The 23,818-nt window shown below is 34.1% G+C and overlaps 1 protein-coding gene across 5 annotated transcripts in view; it reads left to right on the plus strand.

Annotated features, from left to right (window-relative positions):
* TRDMT1 (tRNA aspartic acid methyltransferase 1) overlaps window positions 1–23,818 on the plus strand; it is a 60,596-nt gene that overhangs the window by 24,360 nt on the left and 12,418 nt on the right. For 3 of the 5 annotated variants that reach the window (XM_087420785.1, XM_004425332.3, XM_087420784.1), the window contains exons 3-9: window positions 12,336–12,412; window positions 14,716–14,787; window positions 15,397–15,462; window positions 16,248–16,317; window positions 19,215–19,298; window positions 20,851–21,194; window positions 23,262–23,319. In XM_087420785.1, coding sequence (XP_087276911.1) covers window positions 12,336–12,412; window positions 14,716–14,787; window positions 15,397–15,462; window positions 16,248–16,317; window positions 19,215–19,298; window positions 20,851–21,194; window positions 23,262–23,319 — 771 coding nt within the window. Of the gene's footprint in view, window positions 1–6,661; window positions 6,683–12,335; window positions 12,413–14,715; window positions 14,788–15,396; window positions 15,463–16,247; window positions 16,318–19,214; window positions 19,299–20,850; window positions 21,195–23,261; window positions 23,320–23,818 lie in introns of those variants that run through there. The other 2 variants (XM_087420782.1, XM_087420783.1) reach the window with 2 other exon arrangements.

Below are 23,818 nucleotides of genomic sequence, written 5' to 3' on the forward strand. Positions count from 1 at the left end.
TAGCGTCTATATGTTTATCCTTACACCAATAACATACTCTTAATTACTGTAGCTTTATAATATATATTGAACTCAAACAGTGTAAGTTCTTAAATTTCTTTCTTTTTCAAGATTATTTTGGCTATGCTTGTCCTTTACATTTCTGTGTAAGCTTCAGAATCAGCCTACCAATTTCTACAAAAAAAAAAAGATATTTTGATTGGAATTGCACTGATTGGTTTTGGAAGAACCAATATTTTACTAAAATTGAGTCTTCCAATCCATGAACCTAGTATCTCTCTCCATTTATTTAGGTCTCCTTTAATTTCTATCAGCAATATTTTGTAATATTTAATGTACAAGTCTTGCACATATGTTGATTCATTTATCCCTAAATATTTGTGGGTTTTGATGCTTTTGTAAGTGGTATTTTTTTTAAATTCATTTTCCAATTGTTTCTTGGTAGCATATAGAAATGCACTTATTTTTATCTATTGACCTTGTATCCTATGCCTCTGCTATATTGACTTATTAGTTCTGGTAGCTTTAATATTGACTTTTTACATATACAGTCATGTTGTCTGAAAATAAAGAGTTTTACTTTTCCCTTCCAATCAATGTGATTTTTTTTTCTTGCATTATTGCATTGTCTAGGACTTTCTGTACAATGTTGGATAAAAAGGGTTACAGTGGAGGGGCCGGCCCCGTGACCGAGTGGTTAAAGTTCCGTGTGCTTCGCTTCAGCGGCCCAGGTTCGCAGGTTCAGATTCCAGGCACAGACCTACTCCACTTGTCAGCCATGCTGTGGTGGTGACCCATATACAAAATAGAGGAAGATTGGCACAGATGTTAGCTCAGGGCTAATCTTCCTCAAGTGAAAAAAGAGGAAGATTGGCAATGGATGTTAACTCAGGGCGAATCTTCCTCAGCAAAAAAAAAAATTTTTTTTAAAGTCTTACAGTGGACATCCTTGCCTTCTTCTAGATCTTAGGGGCAGAACATTCAGTCATTTACCATTTAGTATGATAAATAGTTGTAGATTTTTCACAGATGCCTTTTATCAAGTTAAGGAAGTTTCCTTTTATTCCATTTTCTGAGAATTTTTATTATGAATGGGTTTTGAGTTTTGTCAAATGCTTTTCTTTTTGCATCTTTTAACATGATTGTATTGTTTTCCCTTTTATTTTGATAATATGGTGATTATATCAATTACTTTTTTGAATGTTATATCAATTTTTCATTCCATTTGATTTCATAAATCCTACTTGGTCATGATGTATCATCTATTTTATGTAATGCTGGATTCAACTTGCTAATATTTTGTTAAGTATTTTTACATTTGTCTTCATAGGTGGTTTTGTAGTTTTCTCACAATGTTTTTGTATGGTTTTGGTATTAGGGTAATCCTTGCCTTATATTTTCTGGAAGAATTTGTGAAGAACAAGTACTGGTTCCTCTGTAAATGTTCGCTGGAATTTCATCAATGAAGCCATCTAGGCCTGGAGTTTTCTTTTTGGGAAGATTTTTAACTATGAGTTTAATGTCTTTACTTGTTGTAAGACTATTTAGGCTTTCTATTTATTTTTGATTTGGGTTTGCAAATTAGTGTCCTTGAGGAAATTTATCCATTTTATCTAATTTGTCAAATGTATTGGCATACTGGTTTTCATATTTCCTTATATCCTTTTTCTATCTGTATGATCTGTAGTGATATACTTTATGTCATTCCTGATGTTAGTAATTTATATCTTTTCTGTTTTTTCTTCTATTAGTGAAGTTGGAGGTTTACCAATTTTATTGACCTTTTCAAGTAAACAGTTTTGGATGTAATTAAATTTATCTCCTGTTCATTTGCTTACTGTTTCACTAATTTCTGCTCGTATTTATTATTTCTTTCTACTTTGTTTTTAACTTACTCTTTTTATACTTCTTACAGTGGGACTTCAGATGATTGACTTGAGATTGTTTTTCTTTTTAAATATAAACATTTAATACTATAAATTTTCGTCTGCATTTTGGCTACATTCCACAGATTTTCATATGTTGTTTGTTCATTTTCATTCAGTTCAAAATATTTTCTAATTTCCATTCTGATTTCTTCTTTTCTCCATGTGTTTTTTTAAGAATGGTTTTTAAATTTCCAAATATTTATAAATTTTCCAGATATCTTTCTTATTGATTTCTTATTTCTGTTTTATCGTGGTCATACAGTGTATGATTTCAGTTATTTTAAATTTGTTGAGATGTGTTATGGCTCAGCATTCAGGCTGTCTAGTGAATGCTCTATGCTGTTGAAAAGAATGTATATTCTGTTTTTGTTGGGTGGAATGTTCTATAAATGTCAATTAGGTCAAGTTGGTTGATAGTGTTGTTCAGTTTTTTTGTATCCTCAATGATTTCTTCCTGTCAGTCGCTGAGAGAGGGGTGTTGTGATCTCCAACTACAATTGTGAATGTGTCTGTTTCTCCTTTCAGTGTTGTCAATTTTTGCTTCATTTTATCCTGAAGCTCTGTTATTAAGTGTATACACTTTATGATTGTTTTTTTTTTGGTTGATTGACCCCTTTGTCATTATGAAATGTCCCTCTTTATCCCCAGGAAATATTTCTTGTTCTGAAGTCTATTTTTCCCAATATTATTATAGCCACTTCTGCTTTCTTATGATTAGTGTTTGTATGTATTTATTGTCCATCCTTTAATTTTATCCTGTGTCTTTATATTTAAGTTGGATTCATTGTAGATAGTATATAGTTGGGTCTTGCTTTTTTATTTAGTCTGACAATCTCTGCCTTTTAATTGGAGTGTTTGTGCCATTTACATTTAACTTCTTATCAATAATCTTAGGCTTATTTCTACTACCTTGTTATTTTCTATTTTTCCAATCTGTTTTTGTTCATTTTCCTCTCTTTTCCTGCCTTCTTTTTGATTTTTAAATATCTTATTAATCTCCACTAATGGCTTATTAGGTGTATCTTCTTATGTATATCTATTTTATTTTCTTAGTGGCTGCTGTGGAGTTTACAATATGCATCTTTAACTTATGGGAGCCCACTTTCAAATAACATTATAGCACTTCACGTATAATTACAACAGTATACTTCCATTTTACCCTCTGCCTATTTTGCTATTATCGTCATGCATTTTACTGCTACATGTGTTATAAATCCTAAAATATGTTGTTTTTAGATTAAGTAGTCAAATATCTATTAAAAAAGAGCAAAGAAGTATTTTATATTTACCTACGTATCTACTATATTCAGCACTCTTCATTCCTTTTTTTAAAATAAAAATTTGCACATGATATGATTTTCTTTTTTCCTGAAAAACCTCCTTTAGCATCTCTTGTCATGTACATTTGGCAGGTGACAAATTATCTCAGCTCTTTTGGAGTGAGAAAGTATTTTATTTTGTCTTCATTGTGAAATATAATTTTCACTGAGTCCTTGGTTACATTCATTTTTGAAAGATATTGTCATAGCATTCTATGAATTGAAAAAAATTTTTTTTCTTTCAGCATTCTTCATTGTTATCTGATTTGCTTAATTTCTGTCTATAAGTCTATAATAATTCTTATTTTTGATTACTCAATGTATTTTTGTCTTTCTCTGGCTACAGTTAAATTTTGTCTTTGTTAGTTGTTTTCAAGAATTTTATTTTGATGTGCTTTTGTATATTTTTCTTTATTCATAATGCTTGGGCCTTCTTTTGCTTTTCTTGTTTATTGTTTTTGTCAAATTTGTGAAAGTTTTGGCCATTATTACTTCAAATATTTTCTCTGTTCTCTAGCTTAACTTCACCTCCAATTATGTATATGTTAGATCCTTTCATGTTATCCTACTGGTCACTGAGAGTATTCATTTTTAGTTTGTTTTCTCTATGTGTTTCACTTCAGAAGCACACTATATTGTTGTATTTTCAGGGGTTTTTTTTCAGTGTGTAAATATTTTATTTCAGATATTTTGTTTTTTATTTCTAGAATTTTCAATTAATTCTTTCTTATTTCTTCACTTTATGTCATCAATGTTTTTATTTTCCTTTAGGTCTTTGAACACATTGATTTTTCTGATGACTGTTTTAAAATCTTTGCTAATTCCATCATCTCTCTCATCCCTGGGTTTGTTTCTCTTGATGGATTTCCACCACCACCCTCACCCCCAGTTATGGGTCACGTTATCCTGTTTCTTAGCATTCTAGTACTTTTTCCTTAGGAGCTTGACGTTGTAGGTTTTGTTTTTGAGTGCCAGAGTTTGTTGTAATCTTTTAAAGAATGTTGGATTTTGTTCTCATAGACAGTTAATTACAGATCAGCTTGATTCTTTCGAGGTTTTTTTTTTTGTGAGGAAGACCAGCCCTGAGCTAACATCCGATGCCAATCCTCCTCTTTTTGCTGATGAAGACTGGCCCTGGGCTAACATCCGTGCCCATCTTCCTCTACTTTATATGGGACGCCGCCACAGCATGGCTTAAAAAGCGGTACATTGGTGCGCGCCCGGGATCCAAACCAGTGAACCCCGTGCTGCCACAAGTGCGCGCACTTAACCCCTTGCACCACCAGGCCGGCCCCTCAAGGTTTGATTTTAAGCATTTTACAAGTGAGTCTTGAGTAGCCTTTGCTGTAAGCTAGTCTAATCCCTCTACTATGATATGACCTTTCTTAGATGTCTGTTAAATGCCCCATGTACTCAACTACTTGCTACTCTGGTCTTGCTACTCTGAGTGGTAATTCAAATGATTGCTAGCCCTAAGATCTGGGATTTTTTAACTTACAGATTCCCAGTAATTGTTCTTTTCCCAGCAGTTATTCTTTGCCCTACCTCATGGCATTTTACCTGATGTGTGCACAGATTGATATTCAACAAGGCACTCAAAGGGAATGCTATGCAGATTTCTGCATTTCTTTCTCTGTGTAGTTTCCTTCTGATGGTACTCTGCCCTACAAATTCTGGTCAAACTCCAGTCTCTCTCTCTTTAACTCATCTACATTACCGGGTACTGTTTGGGTTTCCTTTTTTGCATTGCCTATGGTCCCATATCTGAAAATAGTTATTACATTTCATACAATTTTCTGGTTTTTTTTTTTTACAGAAGGAAGGTAAGTCCTTTAGAATATACTCCCTCACAGACAGAAGAAAACATCTCACAAACTTGTTTTTTTTTAAATTGAGATATACTTCATATACTGTGAAGTTGGCCATTTTAAAGTGTACAGTGTACAATTCAGTGGTTTTTCACATATTTACTAAGTTGTGCAACCATTACCACTTTCTAATTCCATAACATTTTCATCACCCTAAACAGTAATCCTGTACCCATTAGCATTCACTCCCCATTTCTCCTTACTCCCAACCCCTGGCAACCACTAATCTACTTTCTGTCTCATGGACTATTCTGGACATTTCATATAATTATATGGAATCATGTAATATGTGGCCTTTTTGACTGGATTCTTGCACTTAGCATAATGTTTTCAAGGTTCATTCATTGTAGCATGTATCAGCACTTCATTTCTTTTTATGGCTGAATTACATTCCATTGTGTGGATATATCACATTTTGTTTATGTAACAGATTTGTTTTAAGGTTTCTTTAAGCCAGTATAAAAAGATAACATTTCCTAGCTATAAGATTGGGTATCCAAAAGTTAGAAGTAATTTATTTACCTGTTGAAGAACATCTATCCCTGGTATTGAGAACAGAATTTTTTTCCCATGGGCATCACAGAAGTAATATGGGAACAGTATCATCTTTACAGTAACTAATAGCAATGCATTTCATAAACATTATTGCAAACCACAGTCTACCCATTTCATCATGAAGGTAGGGCAAAAGGAAATACATGGTCAGAAGAAAGATACCTATTAATAAGTAATTTTGAATTGACTCTAAAATGCAGACTTATATGCATTTAAGTTCCAAAATTTCTGTAGTATAGAGTGTGGCTGCAATAATTATTTTATTTTAAAAAATTTAACTTAAATTTAAATTAAATGAAAATATTTAAAAGTATATACAGCCAAATGCCCAATTCAGCCAGAGCTTCCCCTCACCAAACACTTGATCTTAGCCAAAAGGCCGAGAAGCGATCCCCTCACCAAACAAAACATAAAATAACAATAAACTCTCAGTAAAGCACCCATTGAATGTCTACTTTCAGCAATTTAACTTCCCTTTCTGTTTTACTTTCTGAGAGAAACTGTCAGATACTCTATGTACTTGGGAACTGATTAGAGTCCCCAAGTAGATGCCAACAGAAATTTGGGGGATTTAGAATAATGTATCTGTATCCATTTTTTCTGGTGGTAATTATATTTCAGTGCCAATTTTATTAGAAGATAATAAATCATATTATCTGCATATAATATAAGAAAACTAGGGAGAGGGAAGAACAGAGGTTGGTACCTCTAGCTCGCTGGAATGGAGAATCTTCATTAAAGTGGTGTCTATAAGAAAAAAGGCAGTCTCCTTCCCTACAGGTTTTTTTTTTTTTTTTTAAAGATTTTATTTATTTATTTTTTCCCCCCAAAGGCCCAGTAGATAGTTGTGTGTCATAGTTGCACATCCTTCTAGTTGCTGTATGTGGGACGCGGCCTCAGCATGGCCGGAGAAGCAGCGCGTCGGTGCGAGCCCGGGATCCGAACCCGGGTCGCCAGCAGTGGAGCGCGCTCACTTAACCACCAAGCCACGGGGCCGGCCCATTCCCTACAGGTTTTAATCTCTCCTTTGATATTCTCTTCAGCCCTTTTCTGATGTGGGAAGAGTGTATTATGTCTAGGTCAAATATAGAGAAAGTACACTGAGGGTCACATTTAAAAATGGAATAGAAGGTTAATGGAGAACTTAGGAGTAATGAGAGGCTTTAGGGATTTTAAATTTTATGAAACAACATGTATTGATCTTTTGAATGTTTTCTTCATGCAAGGTATTGAACCCTTAGAGGAAACACAAATATGACCAAGATATAGTCTTTGCCTTCAAAAACTTTCCATTTAATGCAGAAGTTGGACTTGTAAACAATTTTCTTTGGGACTTCGGATTGAATATGGCCTAAAAATGATATTTCTATTCCAAAACTCCATTTCTTTTCCTAATAGAAATAAGGAAAGAAGGGAAAAGAGGGGCTGGAAAACCATTATTAATGAAAATAAGATTTAGCCATAAGCCAAAACAAAAAAGAAAACTATGAAGAACAGTGTGAAATGCAGTGGAAATGGGACAGAATTGAATGAGAATGGCAAAACTGCATGCAAACCTCTACGTATCTTGTGCAGAATCAAGAAGGAAGGAAGGGCAGCGAGAAGACAAAATATACCCAGCAATTGTTTGTTCAAAGTCAGGAGAAGAAACGTTTAACGAGTCCAAATTACTAGGCTGAAAGTGTCATTGCAACCTCTGCAGACTTGCTGCTTGTCCTGAGTGCTAGCACATGGATTAGGGACAGAGGCGTGCTCTTAGGACACTGCGAGTTCTTCTCAGAGACAGTATGGCAGCAAAGTACCTGAGTAGAACTGCCACTGTTCCACTTTATCTTTCAGCAAACTCCTAGGTTCAAGTAGCCTTGGTTAAAAAATGACATAATTAGAAAGGAACCAGTTTGACGCTATACTAATATAGTATTTTTAAAAGGAGGTAAGAAACATAAATAAAAAAAAAACAGAATCTACAACAGAAAAATTATGTTAGGAAGCAGAAGAAAATTTCAAACAAACACATCTCCATGAGCTTGAAGCATTAAATAAAACACGCTATCTTCAAAACAAGAACTCAAATAAGTATATACAACAGCTCAAAAAGCAATGATAAGACAATAATAGGACTTGAAGAATATCAGGGGCCTTAAAAAGAAAAACAGGAGAAAAATAAAACCATTATAGAAATGAAAGAAATATCAGAGTAGCAAAAAGTAAAATGGATAGCACTGCAGAGTCATGAAGGATGGAGCTTGAGAAAAATAAAACAAAATAAAATAAAAAAGAATACAGATCAAAATGTTGCAGAAAAAATAACTGTTGAAGATGAATGTGATCCATAATAAACATAATTAGTGCCTCTGAAGAAGAGAATAAAACAAGTGGAACAAAAATATTATCAGAAATCAATAAAAATTTTCCTAAAATAAAACCTGCAGTAACTCATGAACTTTAGCACCCATGAGTCCTTATTGAAAAAATAACTCAATCAATTAGTCTAACAAAGCAAGAGATGAATCGAGGTAGAGAACCCAGGAATGAGGCTGCCATGTTAGGAAAGAAATTATGATTAGAAAACAAGGTGAGAGTGTAAATCTTCACAGTGTAGAAATAATGTAATTGGAGTAGGAAGAGAAAGTGAGACAAAAAATATGTCTATTCTTTGAAAGATGAAGGAAGCTATAGATTTTTAGGACATTATTTAATGTTATTGTCAGTAGCTCAGTTGAGCTGGGAAAGGGAGCTGAGCTGTCAAGGGTCAGAGTAGCTGATTAAAGCAACAAGGCAAAAATGAAAGAGGGAAGCCTTTAATCACTTACTGTGGTGATCTATGCAAGTGTTTAAAAAGCAGAGAAAATGCCCATGTCCCCTGTTCCATTTCGCTATGGAAGGGCACACTGGTGCAGAGTCAACATGGGTCAACACAGTTGTAGGGGTTGACTTACTGTTGAGGAAACCCTTGGCATTGGGGGAAGGGCGAGGGGGGAAGGTTAGGAGTGGAAAGTGCTGGGTGCTAGTCAGAGTGGGCAGAAGTATCTTCAAGGTCTCCCCTTATCCCCAAGGAGGCCTTGGCAGAGACTCCTGAAGAGGCCTTCTGCCAAGGCCTCACATAAAGAGACCTAGGAATGAAGGCTTTGAGGCTAGGAATGCAAATATGTGAAAATGTGAAGAACATGACCCCACCAGGGAGCCTGAGACCTTGACTGCAGCTCTCCTCAGAGGCTGCAATGCATTGGCCATGCACGGAGTCTAGAGTTGGGGGTGCAGCTTCCCTGGTGAGGCCTGCCAGGCAAAACCTTTGTAATTGCCTATATTCAAGCCTGAAAAGTCACATATAGGTTTTTTTAACCAGGAGCAGGATTCCTCAGTTATAAAGATAACTAGTAATAAAACTAAAATCTGTAATTAGTCTAAGTAGAAAATGGGAAATTAGTAATGTAAACTTCATGTGAGCTGTTTGTTCATTGTTCATTGTTGTATTCCCAGACCTAGCACAATGCCTGGCATATAGTAAATACTCTGAAATATTGGTGGATTAATTTATGAACATTGTATAATGAGCAACATAGTGTGCCTAAAAAACGGACAGATACCAGGCAAATGGTAACAACAGCAACAGGGGTTTCAGAATTGCTATTAGATAAGGTAGGCATAGGATAAGATAGATTTCAAAGCAAAAACTATTTGAGAGTCATAGAAAGTTACTTATAAAGATGATTGGTACATCCTCAAGAAAGATGTAATTGTCACGAACATTCATGCACAAAATAACATCAGGGTTCATAGGGCAGGAAATGGTAGAAAATATCCACTCAATAAATTTTTATTGAATACCCACTATATGCCACAAAATAGGAAAACCATTGTCCCATGAATATAAACTCAGGAATTCTAAATACAGTCATGTGCCGCATAATGACATTTCAGTCAATGACAGACCACATATGCAACAGTGGTCCCATGAGATTAGTCTCATATAGCCTAGGTGTGTAGTAGTCCATACCATCTCAGTTTGTGTAAGTACACTCTATGATGTTTGCATAAGGAAGAAATCATCTGGCGACTCATTTCTTGTAATGTATCCCTGTCGTTACTCGATGCATAACTGTAAAATACGAACAGATAGATCACAAACATATTAAAAGAATAATATAGCATGACCAAAATGAATTTTGTTTTTGCAATACAAATGTAGTTTAGTATTAGGAATTCTATTAATATTATCCAACCTGTTAATAATAGGAAAGGACAAAACTATATATCAGAAAACATTTAACAAAATACAATGTCTTTCTGACTGTTTTTAATCTCTCAATAAAATGAGAACAAATGAATACTACCATTAGATATATATGTCACTTACTGGCTTTATATGTGCAGGTGTGTGTATGTGTGTTTATATTTGTGTTTAAACACACATATATACATATCTCCAAATTCAGTAGAGTGCTAAACGGCAAAATTTTTAAAGCTTTCTATAATTAAAATAATGAATAAGACAAAGATGTCCACTATTATTTAATATTGTTGTGGATATTAGCTAATGCCTTCACACAAGAGAAACAGTATATAAATATTAAGGAAGATTCAAAATAGTTGAATATACCTGGAAAAAACAGAAGAGTTAACTAAAAATAGTATAAGGAACAATTAGTGCATCTAACAAGGAGGCTTGTTACAAAAATATAATACCAGTAGCTTATTATATATAAACAAAAACTTGTTAGAAAATAGAAAAAAGTTGCTATTTATAGTAGCAACATGAAACTTATAAACACTGAGAAATAAACCTAACAAGAAATCTGCATGACCCACATGAGAATAAAAGAGACTTGAAAAATGGAAGTGTATTGTGGTATGGGATAGGAGACTGAATACTATAAAAACTTTAGTTCTCTTTAGATTAACTGTAAATTCACTAAAATAGTCAAAAGTTGTTATTGTTTTCTAATCTACCAAGTTCTTTCTAAAGTTTACATGACAATTAAGTATAAGAATAGCCAGGAAAGTTTCTGAGAAAAGAAAAATAAAGCAAGTGGAGGGACAAATAAAATTGCTAATCAGCATATGATAAGCAGTGTTACCACACTGAGTTGATCTAATGTTCGCTGAAAGCAAAGATGTTTTTATTAACTTGTGTTATGGAAAAATAATGGATTTACATTTACTTTAAAATATCAAATTATTAAAGACAATTTGTGTCTCTCCATAACTACTTTCTTGAATTCCAATTCATTCACTGACCTAGAATGCCAGGTTAAATAAATTGTGAATAGTTTGAGTGATTCTTTTTTTTGCATAACTGCTCTATCATTTGGATTGTACTATTAAAAAAAAAATCACTATTTTCAAGAATCATTTAAAATTGTAATTTTTTATGTCTAGCTGTATTGGAGGCATTAACTCTGTTTACTTCCTTTATAGGCTCCTCCTGATGTAAAAGATTGCTGTTTTATTTTTACTTTAGTTCTAGGAATTTAGTTTTAGGAATTTAGCTGTAATCAATCCACATTCAGTTGTGAAACCAATAAGTTGCTTCTCATGTTAGCCCTGTGCTGACAGGCTATTTAACTTGAATATGATGTTCTGTCTAATTGTACTCCCTGCCCTAGATTTTTGGCAGACTGTTCAGTGTAGGATTTTCAGATTGTTTTCTTTAGAACCCACAGTTCCAGAGGTGCTTGAGGAATTATTCAAAATATTGAATTTCTATTTAATTTTATGTATGTATCTTAAACTACGTAAAAGCCTGTGATGTAAAAATGATAGACATGCACGTTCAAACTTGTGGTATAATAGAGACAACTGCTGTGTTCCCCAGGTTAACTCACTCTTTACATAACTCAAAATAAAGCTTTTCCTGCTTTATTCATGTACTTAAACTTCTTAGAAATGTACATTAATTAGGAAGGTTGTGATTCTGGGCTTGTCACTTTAAATATCCAGCTAAGAATGTACACTAAGAGTGCTTAACGAGAATTGGCAAACCCGCGACTTGTGTTTCTCTATACATATTTATCTTCTGATATATTAAGCAGGATCAAAATAGCACATTTTTCAACTACTTAGCCAAATAGGGATTATTTTGATTAATATTATCTTCACTACCAACTGTGTAGTGAAGTTGTTTCACTACACACAGCTGTAAAACAATCTAATAATTGTGGATATATGAAAACTGAACCTTTTTCCATTTGGTGATATATTAACAGAGACATACAGGAAAGGGATCATGACTGGTCAGTAAATCAAATTTTCTAAATAAAATATATTGTGGATAGGGGGTTAAAATTTTGTTAGGACCCTGTGCTGAAAATCATTAATTATAAAATAAAGTTTGACTCCAGAAAACAGAGCAGTGTTAGACTTGAGGCGTCATAGAGGCACGAAGTGCTTAAGATCCAGGAAACTAGTGTTCCAGCTCTGCTTTGGCTGGCCCTGGGGCTTGCAGGAAGTCACTTAATTTTTCATAGCTTCCGTTTACTGCTCCACTGTCTTCACAAGATTACTTTGGAAAGTTAGTGTAACTGAAGTTGATTTGAAAAATATTGTGTTATATAAACTGTTATAATTTCTGATATATTTAGTTATAATTAGGTAGCATTTTTCCTTCTTCCCGATTCTATGCATGTTTTTATATTCTTTTTTTTCCCCAAATGTTCATTCCTTAGGGCATTACACTAGAAGAGTTTGACAGATTATCTTTCAATATGATTTTAATGAGCCCTCCCTGTCAGCCATTCACAAGGTATGTATAATAAATATTGCTCTGTTGAGGAAGAGTACTTTTGAAGGACTCAATAAATCAAATCATACCATAGTTTCAAGCATAAACACTTTGAAGTCCATCAGCTGCATTTTCATAGTTTTGAAATTTTATAATTCTTTTTATCTACTTATATTTATAATTCAGCATTAATCTAAAGGAAATAGCAATTACTGCCAAATGAGCAAAGTGATTTGGTCAATAGTAGATATACAGAGACTATATGGGACCTCTTTTATACCTACCTAAGATACGATATTTATTTCTGACCCAAATTACCTTAAATTATTTAAACTAATGAGCATTCAGGAATATCTTTCTAACACTGAGTAATCAAAGTAAATTTTCATAATAATATTAAATATTCAAGTTTTAAATTACTTAACTGTAAAATTAAAAGCTAGTGAAGAATGAATATATTTCTCAAAATTCATATGTACATTTAATAATTCTGACTGTAGCTATGTTGCAATTCATTTTATTATATATAGTATTTATTTCATTATGTGTTACAGCGAATTATATCTTAGATGAAAATCTTGACTAATCCATCTTCATGTAGATATTTTTAATGATAGTATTTTTGATTATTTTAAATAATAGTAACAATCCTCTAGGCGTCTTACATGGGATATGCCATTTAATTTAACAAGCTTCGGGCATAGGCATTACTATTATCATTTTACAGGTGAGAAACTGAGGCGTAGAAAGGTTAAGTAACTTTCCCAGCGCCATACAGTTAGAAAATGTCAGGGCCAGGGTTTATCAATTATTTCATATGTTCCTATTTAAAGATATAATGTGATTTTAAGTGGGTATCACGTGTAATAAATATTCTACTTTAAATAGATATTCTCAAGCTTAATTTCCATCTAAGTTTTAATTTACTTAAACAGCTCTCTAGGAAATTGATTGCCCAGGGGTTTATTGTGCACCTATATGCCAGGCATTCCATTTCATGCTGTAGTTCCCATCCTTAAGGAGCTTGTCGTCTAAGGGGAATGACTGACAAATGATTCTCTTGTAGTGTGATTTGAGCTATGTAATAAATGAACGCTGAAAGTGCCCTGAGAGCACAGAGGAGAAAATGGCTTGCCACATGCCAGGAGAGAGCAATTCCTTTAGAGGTAATATCTGAACTGTGTCTGAAAAGGCAGACTGGGGATTGATCAGAGAAGGCAGAGGACACTCCACGGAAAGATAGCTCCAAGCATGCGAAAGCATGTGGCCTATTTAACTGCAGTTAGCAGGAGGTACAGAACAGAATGCAGCCCCAGCACTGTCTGTCAAGTCTCATGTTTTACTGCAATGGGCCCCTGTATCTTCCCTACCACTATTCCCACTCTGTGTGAGCCCAACTCCAGCTGCTGAAGAGATTCCTCAGAAATCTTGGGTTCCTCTCATTCTCTCCTTTTCTAATCCAATCCAATCTCTAATCTCACATCTGAGCCTCAGATCCACCAATGATTTTGACCCTGCTGTCAGCTATGAGGAAACTGACAAGTGATGTCAAGCAACTTATTTAAGGCTATGAAGCTAATAAGTAGTAAGGTCTTAAACCTTGGTCCTCTCTTTCTACTATGCAGGCCCAATCCAAGTCTTCCTTTCTGCTTGATTCTTGATTATATGGAATCTTACTTGTAAGATCTAATTGCTAGTCCAAATACTGCATGTTTATATGACCTGTTTTGACCTAGTTAGTCTGACCAAGTTGCAACTCCTGCTTGTAGAATCCAGCGTTCAGCGTAAGTCTCTCCTATTTACACTGGACAAGATTGTCTTAGTATTACCTACTGCTTTGATCTGCTTAGATGGTGATTAGTCTTCAATGCCATCAGCTCTCCGTTGCCACCCTACCCAACCAGCTCATTCATCAGAACTTTTGTTGTTTCACCTGGGTCAGAGCAAAAGATGTTATCAGCCAATTGTGTGTGTGTGTGTGTGTGTGTGTGTGTGTGTGTGTGTGTAGCTCTTTTGTTAACCAAGGGATTTTAAGAGGGTAATTGATTTTGTTCTTCATTGACTTCTTGTTCTTCGCCTCATATAAGTCATTTGGAATATTGTGTTGTAAAAATAGATGTTAAGTGTATTTATGAGATAGGCAGGGCTTTTTTCTTTTTAATTAAATGAATAAATGCATTTTGTTCTCTATAGCAACAAAGATGATCATATTTTTTTAAGGACCAACTAATTTTAATTCTCTCGGTTTTGACTTCTTAAAAGTGATTTGATATCTTTATGTAAGGTTCTTAATAAACTTATCTGTGCCTTCTTTATCCATTTAGAATTGGCCTGCAAGGTGATGTAACTGATTCAAGGACGAATAGCTTCTTATATATTCTAGATATTCTCCCAAGGTAAAAACTTAGATTCCTATACAAGCTTACCTAAAATTTAAAACTTTGGATCTGGAAAAGTGGGATGTTTATCATTTTATGAGATTAGCAGCTTACGCATGCTGCCATCAGATACTGTGCATGTCCTTCATCTTCTTCTGTCATGACTAGTAGAGTAACTGCAAATGTTGGAAGCTTCACTGGTTGCTACTATAGTGAGTGACAGGGAATTACAGCCTCATAGCTAAATTCTGTTGCTTCTGCTCACATATTAATGCAAATGATGCTAATGTTAGTGAATGCTGTCGCCCATGGTCTGGAAACTTGTGCCAACCCTAGAAGCTGCCATTCTCTGTAAATGGTAGTCCTTTGAGTTGTGGTTCAGAGGCTCTGTGTTTCAACCCATGTTTTGAAATAAAGTTCAATAGAAATTAACATTTCAAATATTAACTTTATCAGGAGTGCCATGTTTATGGGGAAAAATGAATAAAATATGAATTGTCTCCATCCCTTATAAAATGAGTTTGGAAAATGACTTAACTCATATTTCCCACAAATAAGGATTTTCTTTACTTCTCCCTTCTTAGTAATGAGATGTTTGGAATTCCATTTGTTTTTTTTTTTTTTTAGATTACAAAAATTACCGAAGTATATTCTTTTAGAAAATGTTAAAGGTTTTGAAGTGTCTTCTACAAGGTAAAAAATATGTATTTGTCTTGTGTCCGTCTTAGACTTAGTATATTTTATAGTAGGAGCTGTTGAGAAATAAAGATCTTTAAAATAAACATGTACATTCTGACATTTTATACATGTTATATATTTTATTAATATTGACTTTGACTAGTTCATAATGTAAAGTATCACAAAGTTAGGTTCAACTGATTGTCTCCCATTTTGATATGTTTGAATTTTTCCAGAATGAGCACTCATGTTAATGAGAATGGTATTTCTCAATTGTAGCTGCTTATACTGGTGCCTCTTTCTTTAGAAGTAGGAATGTTTTCAGTAAGAACTGGCCCTGTTGACAAGCATTTTCTGTCCAACAGTTAGATGGAAGAAGCAGGAGCTGTGTCAGGGCCGTTTTAGGTGATAGCCTAGCTCAGAGAAAACATCCAAGTCCTTGATTCAGCTGCTGTCTATAACAGTGTTCCCTAATCTGATTTGCTCCGGATATAGTTCCATTCCCATAGCAAATTTATCATCAGTAGATTAGCGATTCTAACTCTCACCAGTTTGTATAAATTATCCAGCAGCTTTATTTATTTTATAGTAGAAATTATCTGTCTTTTTTTGAGAAATGTAATTTCTCAAGTACTGGACTTAATGAAGACCTATTATCATTCTCTTTCTAAGCAACTTGAGTGGAGTTACATATTTCACTTTAAATGAAGTTTTATGTATAATATTTATATAAGAAGCCCATTTCCAACCACAGGGTGAAAGCTTTTCTTTTTTCTTGCCTTTTATTTTTGTCTTTTCAGAGACCTGTTAATACAAACAATAGAAAATTGCGGCTTTCAGTACCAAGAATTTCTATTATCTCCAACCTCTGTAGGTACCACGATTATAAACTCTTATATAAATTTTCCCAAAGGGAATTTGTTTCAATAAAAAGAATGGATCTATTTTGGATAATATTATAGGTAAATCTTGAAATTAGTTCAGACATGGGTCTTACTTTCTAAAGAATGTAGTATAGGCATATAAATTCATTTATACATATTTTATGAAAAATATTTATTATATAGCTTGAAGCTTATAGAGAATTGATTTTCCTTTCCACACAGAAAATAAAGGATACTGTTTTTTGAAACTATGTGACATCTGGTATTTCCAAACTAGGCGTGCTATAGTTTAGAAATGCTTCAAAATAATCCAAAATAGAAAATAAATGAACATATAATAATTTTCTAATTACTTTTTTTGGTACATACTATTAGAACGCAAACATTGGGGGTTGGCCTGGTGGTGTAGTGGTTAAGTTCAGCATGCTCCGCTTTGGCAGCCTGGGTTCGCAGGTTCAGATCCCGGGCACAGACCTATAGCACTCATCAAGTCATGCTGTGGCAGCGACCCATGTACAAAATAGAGGAAGATGGGCACAGATGTTAGCTCAGGACCAATCTTCCTCAAGCAAAAAGAGGAAGATTGGCAACAGATGTTAGCTCAGGGCCGGTCTTCCTCACCAAAAAAAAAAAAAATGCAAACATTGTTTCTCTTTTATGGGTAAGAAATTGGAGTAATTGGTTATGATAAGATACTTGGTAGATCTTTGATATTACGAGTATCACTGTCTATTTTTTCTTTTGTCATTGTGTTTGTTAGTCTCTTATCATCTTTAGCCCATTATACAGTTCTTTGCCCTGAAATTAAAGGAAAACCCATTTCAAAAGTTAGATGTACAACTGTGGGCATTGGCAATATATTGATCTCTGTAAGTTTATTTCATATTTATTGCCTTTTAACTCTTAAAATTTAGTGAATCCTCCTTTTTTTTTTTCTTTATTGATGTTTTAATAGTTTATAACATTGTGAAATTTTGGGCTGTACATTTTTGTTTGTCCATCACCATATATATGTCTCCCTTCACCCCTTGTACCCACCCCTCACCCTCCACCCCCATTGCCCCTGGTAACCACAATACAGTTTTCTCTGTCCATGTGTTGGTTTATATTCCACATATGAGTGGGATTATACAGTGTTTGTCTTTCTCTTTCTGGTTTATTTCACTTAACATAATACCCTCCAGGCCCATCCATGTTGTTGCAAATGGGATGATTTTGTCTTTTTTTATGGCTGAGTAGTATTCCATTGTATATATAGACCACATCTTCTTGATCCAGTCATCGGTTGAGGGACACTTAGGTTGCTTCCACTTCTTGGCTATAGTGAATAATGCTGCAGTGAACATAGGGGTGCATAAGCCTCTTTGGATTGTTGATTTCAGGTTCGTTGGATAGATTCCCAGTAGTGGGATAGCTGGATCATAGGGCATCTCTGTTTTTAATTCTTTGAGGAGTCTCCATACCGTTTTCCATAGAGGCTGCACCAGTTTGCATTCCCACCAGCTGTGTATGAGGGTTCCTGTTTCTCCACAGCCTCTCCAACATTTGTTGTTTTTTGTCTTGGTGATTATAGCCATTCTAACGGGCATGAGGTGATATCTTAGTGTTGTTTTGATTTGCATTTCCCTGATGATTAATGATGTTGAACATCTTTTCATGTGCCTATTGGCCATCTGTATATCTTCTCTGGAGAAGTGTCTGTTCATTTCCTCTGCCCATTTTTTGATCGAGTTGTTTTTTTTGTTGTTGTTCAGTTGTGTGAGTTCTTTATATATTATGGAGATCAACCCCTTGTCAGATATGTGTTTTGCAAATATTCTCTCCCAGCTGGTGGGTTGTCTGTTCATCTTGATTCTGGTTTCATTTGTCTTATAGAAGCTCTTTAATCTGATGAAGTCCCACTTGCTTATTTTTTCTTTAGTTTCCCTAGTCTGGGTAGGCGTGTCATCTGAAAAGATTCCTTTATGACCAATGTCATATAGTGTGTTGCCTATATTTTCTTCTATGAGTTTTATAGTTTCAGGTCTCACCTTCAGGTCTTTGATCCATTTTGAGTTAATTTCTGTAAATGGTGATAGCCGATGGTCCACTTTCATTCTTTTGCATGTGGCTGTCCAGTTTTCCCAACACCATTTATTGAAGAGACTTTCCTTTCTCCATTGTATGTTCTTAGCTCCTTTGTCAAAAATTAGCTGTCCATATATGTGTGGTTTTATTTCTGGGCTTTCAATTCTGTTCCCTTGATCTATGTGTCTGTTTTTGTACCAGTACCACGCTGTTTTGATTACTATTGCTTTGTAGTATGTTTTGAAGTCAAGGATTGTGATGCCTCCAGCTTTGTTCTTTTTTCTTAGGATTGCTTTAGCTATTCGGGGTCTTTTTTTACCCCATGTGAATTTTAGTATTCTTTTTTCTATTTCCATGAAGAATGTCATTGGGATTTTTTTTTTATTGATGTTTTAATAGTTTATGACGTTGTGAAATTTTGGGTTGTACATTTTTGTTTTGAATCCTCTTTTTTTAATAAAATGAGGTAATAATAACCAAGAATAGTGATATTTGAATTTTATTTTTTTATGATTACTTTATTATCAATAATGAATGTAAAAATGTCCATATAACTTCTTGAAAAATATAAAATGAAAGTGACTCATAGACATATAATTCATCAGATTCAGTCTTTATTTCATTCAAATAAAGATAGAAGCGGCAGTTTAAAAGGTTTAAGAATTTGCTGCAAAGAAATCTTCCACAAATCAATAACAGAATTTTTTCTAGCAGAAGCGAAATGTATACCTATATGAGTCTTTTTACGAGGTGCTGACAGTTGATAGAGATCTTTTTAATTTCCTGTAGTAACTCACTGCTTTGCTTTACTTGCAGCTTGGCATTCCAAATTCCAGGCTACGGTATTTCCTTATTGCAAAGCTTCAGTCAGAACCATTACCCTTTCAAGCCCCTGGTCAGGTATTGTTATTATTGTTATTGTTTTCATTATTATTATTATTATTATTATTTATCTATTGTAAATATATCTCAGTCTGCTAATTTGTTTCAAGAACTACCTTGTGGAGGTTTATATGTGTCCTAGAGAGCCCATAATACAGACCATGCCCCAGCTCTATCTCCTACGCCTTTTTCCTCTCCTGATGCCACTTTTATTGCTTTAAATAAAACAAAAACTTTTCTTTCATCATTAGAAAAAAAATAAGTTAATAGTAAAAAAAAATTACCATTAGTGCTGTTATCCTTCTTTTCCCCCTATAATTTCCCTTCTTTTTTTTTTTTTTTATAATTTTTATTTATTTATTTTTTTCCCCCAAAGCCCCAGTAGATAGTTGTATGTCATAGCTGCACATCCTTCTAGTTGCTGTATGTGGGACGCGGCCTCAGCATGGCCGGACAAGCGGTGCATTGGTGCGCGCCCGGGATCCGAACCCAGGCCGCCAGCAGCGGAGCGCACGCACTTAACCACTAAGCCACAGGCCGGCCCTATAATTTCCCTTCTGACCATTGACTATTTTGCACCTATCATTTTTCCCCCCAATAGAAGCTATTGACTACTTTTGATAAAATTCAATTATACTATCGTAAAAATGGCTTAAGAGTATTTTAACACACTGGTTGCATTTTCTTTGAAGCCAATGCTATTTAGCCTTAATTGATTAAAATATAGTAATGATTAGTACAAGCTAGGATAAAATGCTCAATTGCTATAGATAGGATCTCTAATTATGCAAGCAGTTGTATATGCTTCTGTCAGAAATTGGTGTGGATAACAGAGGGTTTCAGTGGTTTAGTGAAGCTCTCCATAACCATCACAGGTAAGAACTCAAAAGTCATGTCCCACTAACAGGGGGTCGGTAGTGTCGTTTGAAAACCCGTACAGTGCAATACTAATACATCTCCCTTTCCGTAGTGGGCAATTCCAAAAGCAACCTATCAATTGTATAAACAAACACTTCATCATTAAAAATTCCTGGAACTGTTTTTCTTTTACAGAATAGGGCTTTAGACATGGTTACATGTTTTGCAGGAACAAGTTTTTCCAATGGGGCTGAGGAGTAGAAATAACCTTTCAGGGTGAAAAGTGCTTTTCTTTTTTTAACTACTAGTTTTCTTTAGACCATGGGTGTGTTCCAGTTTTTCTTTGTTAATGAAGGGGTATGGCAAACTTTGATCCCAAACACATTTTCTAGAAGTGTTAATGTTGCTTTCTAAACTTTTTTTCCAAATATGATGCTGTATCTATATTCAACATACTTCCTATTGTTGAATGTTTGTAGTAATAAATACAGAAGACTAACTCCATGAAATAAATCATCTGTAGCTTGATGACACTATAGCTGTGTGATGCATAACTTGTATAAATACAAGTAAACCACAATTTCTATCTTTTTAACGACAGCTCTGTAAAGGCTAAAGAGATTTTTTTGCATAACGTTGTATGGACATTATTAATTTGTCTTTTATTTTTAATAAAGCTTTTGAGAATTTGTGTATTTTTACTTAATGCCAGGTACTGATGGAGTTCCCCAAAACTGAATCTGAACTTCCACAAAAACATGCAATAGATGCAGAAAATAAAATTGAAGGAAAGAGAATTGAAGCAAATATTTGCTCTGATAGCAGCAGACCAGGTTCTGGAAAAGAAGCCATTCTTTTTAAGCTTGAAACTGCAGAAGAAATTGACCGGAAACATCAACAGGACAGTGATCTCTCTGTGCAAATGCTAAAAGGTTTTCTTGAAGATGACATTGACGTGAATCAGTACTTTTTACCGCCAAAGTCATTGCTGCGATATGCTCTTTTGTTAGACATTGTTAAGCCCACTTGCCGAAGGTCCACGTGCTTTACGAAGGGGTAGGTTTTAAAGAGACTCTATTCATAGTATATCCAAAATAACCAGGTGTTTATAGCTGTTGTTTCTCTTAGTTCTTCTCAAAACAAGAAGCATTTTGTAAAATGTTTGTGCCAGAATGATTTTTTTCGCCCTTAATTGCCTGCTTTCGTGTTCCAAAAGAATGCACGAGTGAAAATTCCTTCTGGCAGAACATTATGGGCACAACCCACACAATTGCTCATAAAAGACAATGCCATTTGTTTGGTGACCTTCATAGGAGCTTCATTACCCATGATGGAAACATGGCTTCTATAGATGGTGCATTGCTAATTTTTTAGCACCTTTCTTATTGTGGCACATCAAACCTCAAAAATTTATGTGCACTCTCATGATCAATGTATAAGAAGAAATTAAATATTAAAATCAAGAAATAAAATTGAATCATCTGGTACATGTTAGAGCATATTTAAATTTATTCAGTTTTTTAATTAAGTTAAATATTATCATGGTTCAGAATTCAAAAGGTACTAAGATTATAAGACTCCCTTCCACTTCTGTCTCTGGACATCCAGTTTCCCTCCCTACATGCAACCCATGATTTCAGTTTACTGTCTAATCACACAGAGGTATTATATGTGAGGGTGTATTTAAATGTATACATATATTGTTACCCCCCCCCTTTAAGTAAATGGCAGCATACTATATCCATTATTATGTGCCCTTTATTTCATTGCACAATACAAATTGGATATTACTGCATATGAGTACATGAAGAATTTTTCTATTCTCGTTGTATAGGTATATCATAATTTCTCTTACTGGCTACCTTTGGGTTATTTCTTGAATATTAATATGGTTTTCATTAATTTTTTAAAACCTGGAAAGAAGGGAAAAATTAGGCCTTTCCAGAAAATTTTGTAAAAGATCCCTATCTCTGCTTTGTTAATACCACTGAACCTCATTTGATAAGTAGTTGTATGATTTGAAACTTCAGGCCTTCTGTTTTTACCTACTAGGTAGCTGTCTTGCACAGGACACTATGTCGCTGATACAACCATAGCAGACTCATGCTGATTTTTTCATACTCTGCCCTGTACTTCCAAGGGAATGGGTTTATTGCTTTCCATTACCTTGAAAGACTTCACTTGGCTGTTGTCTATTTCCAAGTCCGATAGGTTCTGTTTAGGACTCTCATAAAAAAAAGACTTATCAATTTTGTAATAAAAAACAACCTTGAAATTCTTTTGTAATTACAAAGATGGTATAAAAGAAGCCTTACTGTACAAGTCTATTTTAGTGTAGATAATATAAACATACACAGACACACACACACACGTATATGATATATGAGAAAACAATTTGAAAAGAATTTTCCCTGGTATGACTTTCTTTCTCTAATTTAGGTTTAAATCGATCTTTTAGGGAAAAATAATGATAATATGTTGAACAGCCAGCTTGGCAATGATCTGAGAGGAAGAAATATTACTAATACTTTGCATTTCTGTAGTGTTTTATACTTTTAATACAATTTTTATACAATGGTCTCATTGTATCAAGAATAAAACATACTGCATTACAGTAAGAGGCAGACGCATGTTCAGTGGACCCCTGTTTGTCATGGTACTGGAGAGTAGGGTTTTGGGTTCATGAGAAGAAGTGATGGTTCAGGCATTATAAAAAAATAGCAGCAATTTATTTTCACCTACATCGCATTTGGTTGAATGTGGCAGAGATGCTAATATTGAACAGCATTTGGATATAAAGTCATAACAACTGCATACTTTCTAGTGATGAACATTAAAAAAATGACATTGCATAGAAATGACAATTGATAATACATAATTCAAAATGATATTTACACAACTCGAAAAACTATGCCAGGCTTAGTGTCTGAGAAGTTTAAATAGAATGATCTTATGTCTTTGACCCAGTAGTTTTTCAATTACAAAACATATTTATTTGATATTATTCAGAATATTTCAGAAGGATGTAATGGTGTAGACTGATTAATCATTCAAGAAATATTTAAGAAATTTAGTATTAACAAATACATTAAATGCTGCATAATATTCGTGTTAATTTTTCAGTTACGGAAGCTACGTAGAAGGGACAGGATCTGTGTTACAGACTGCAGAGGATGTGCAGGTACTGTGCATGCTTCAGAAATAAAATATTTGAAAATTACTTTAAATAAAATTATGTTTAATACTTAAAATTTGAGAATGTTAAAATAATTTTACATGTTCAACTGGGAATGAGTGTATATATTATCCATTCATATATATATTCATATATATAATAATTCTTTACTATAGAATAAATCTTTTCTTGTTGCTGGATATGAGTTTATGTACAAAGTATGTTTTATGTTTTTACTTTCTTTTTTCTCATTCTTACCTTTGTATTTCTTTTCATTCCATAAAGAGTAAATTGAAATGCAACGTACAATAGTTAATGTTCTCTAAAATTATGCACAAATATCTTAATATTGGAGACTTCCTTTGGAGCACATACTATAAAACTGCCTTTTAGGGAAATAAATCTGCATTTTGGCAAGGCCCTTTATTGATACTTCAACTGCAAACTCTTCATGGTATCATGGTTGAATACAAGTTTGATATATTGCAAGTTTTATACTTTTGAA

This window comes from Ceratotherium simum, chromosome 32, assembly GCF_057802395.1.
Source record: "Ceratotherium simum simum isolate JZ-2026a chromosome 32, ASM5780239v1, whole genome shotgun sequence".
In the NCBI taxonomy this organism is placed as follows: Eukaryota; Metazoa; Chordata; class Mammalia; order Perissodactyla; family Rhinocerotidae; genus Ceratotherium; species Ceratotherium simum.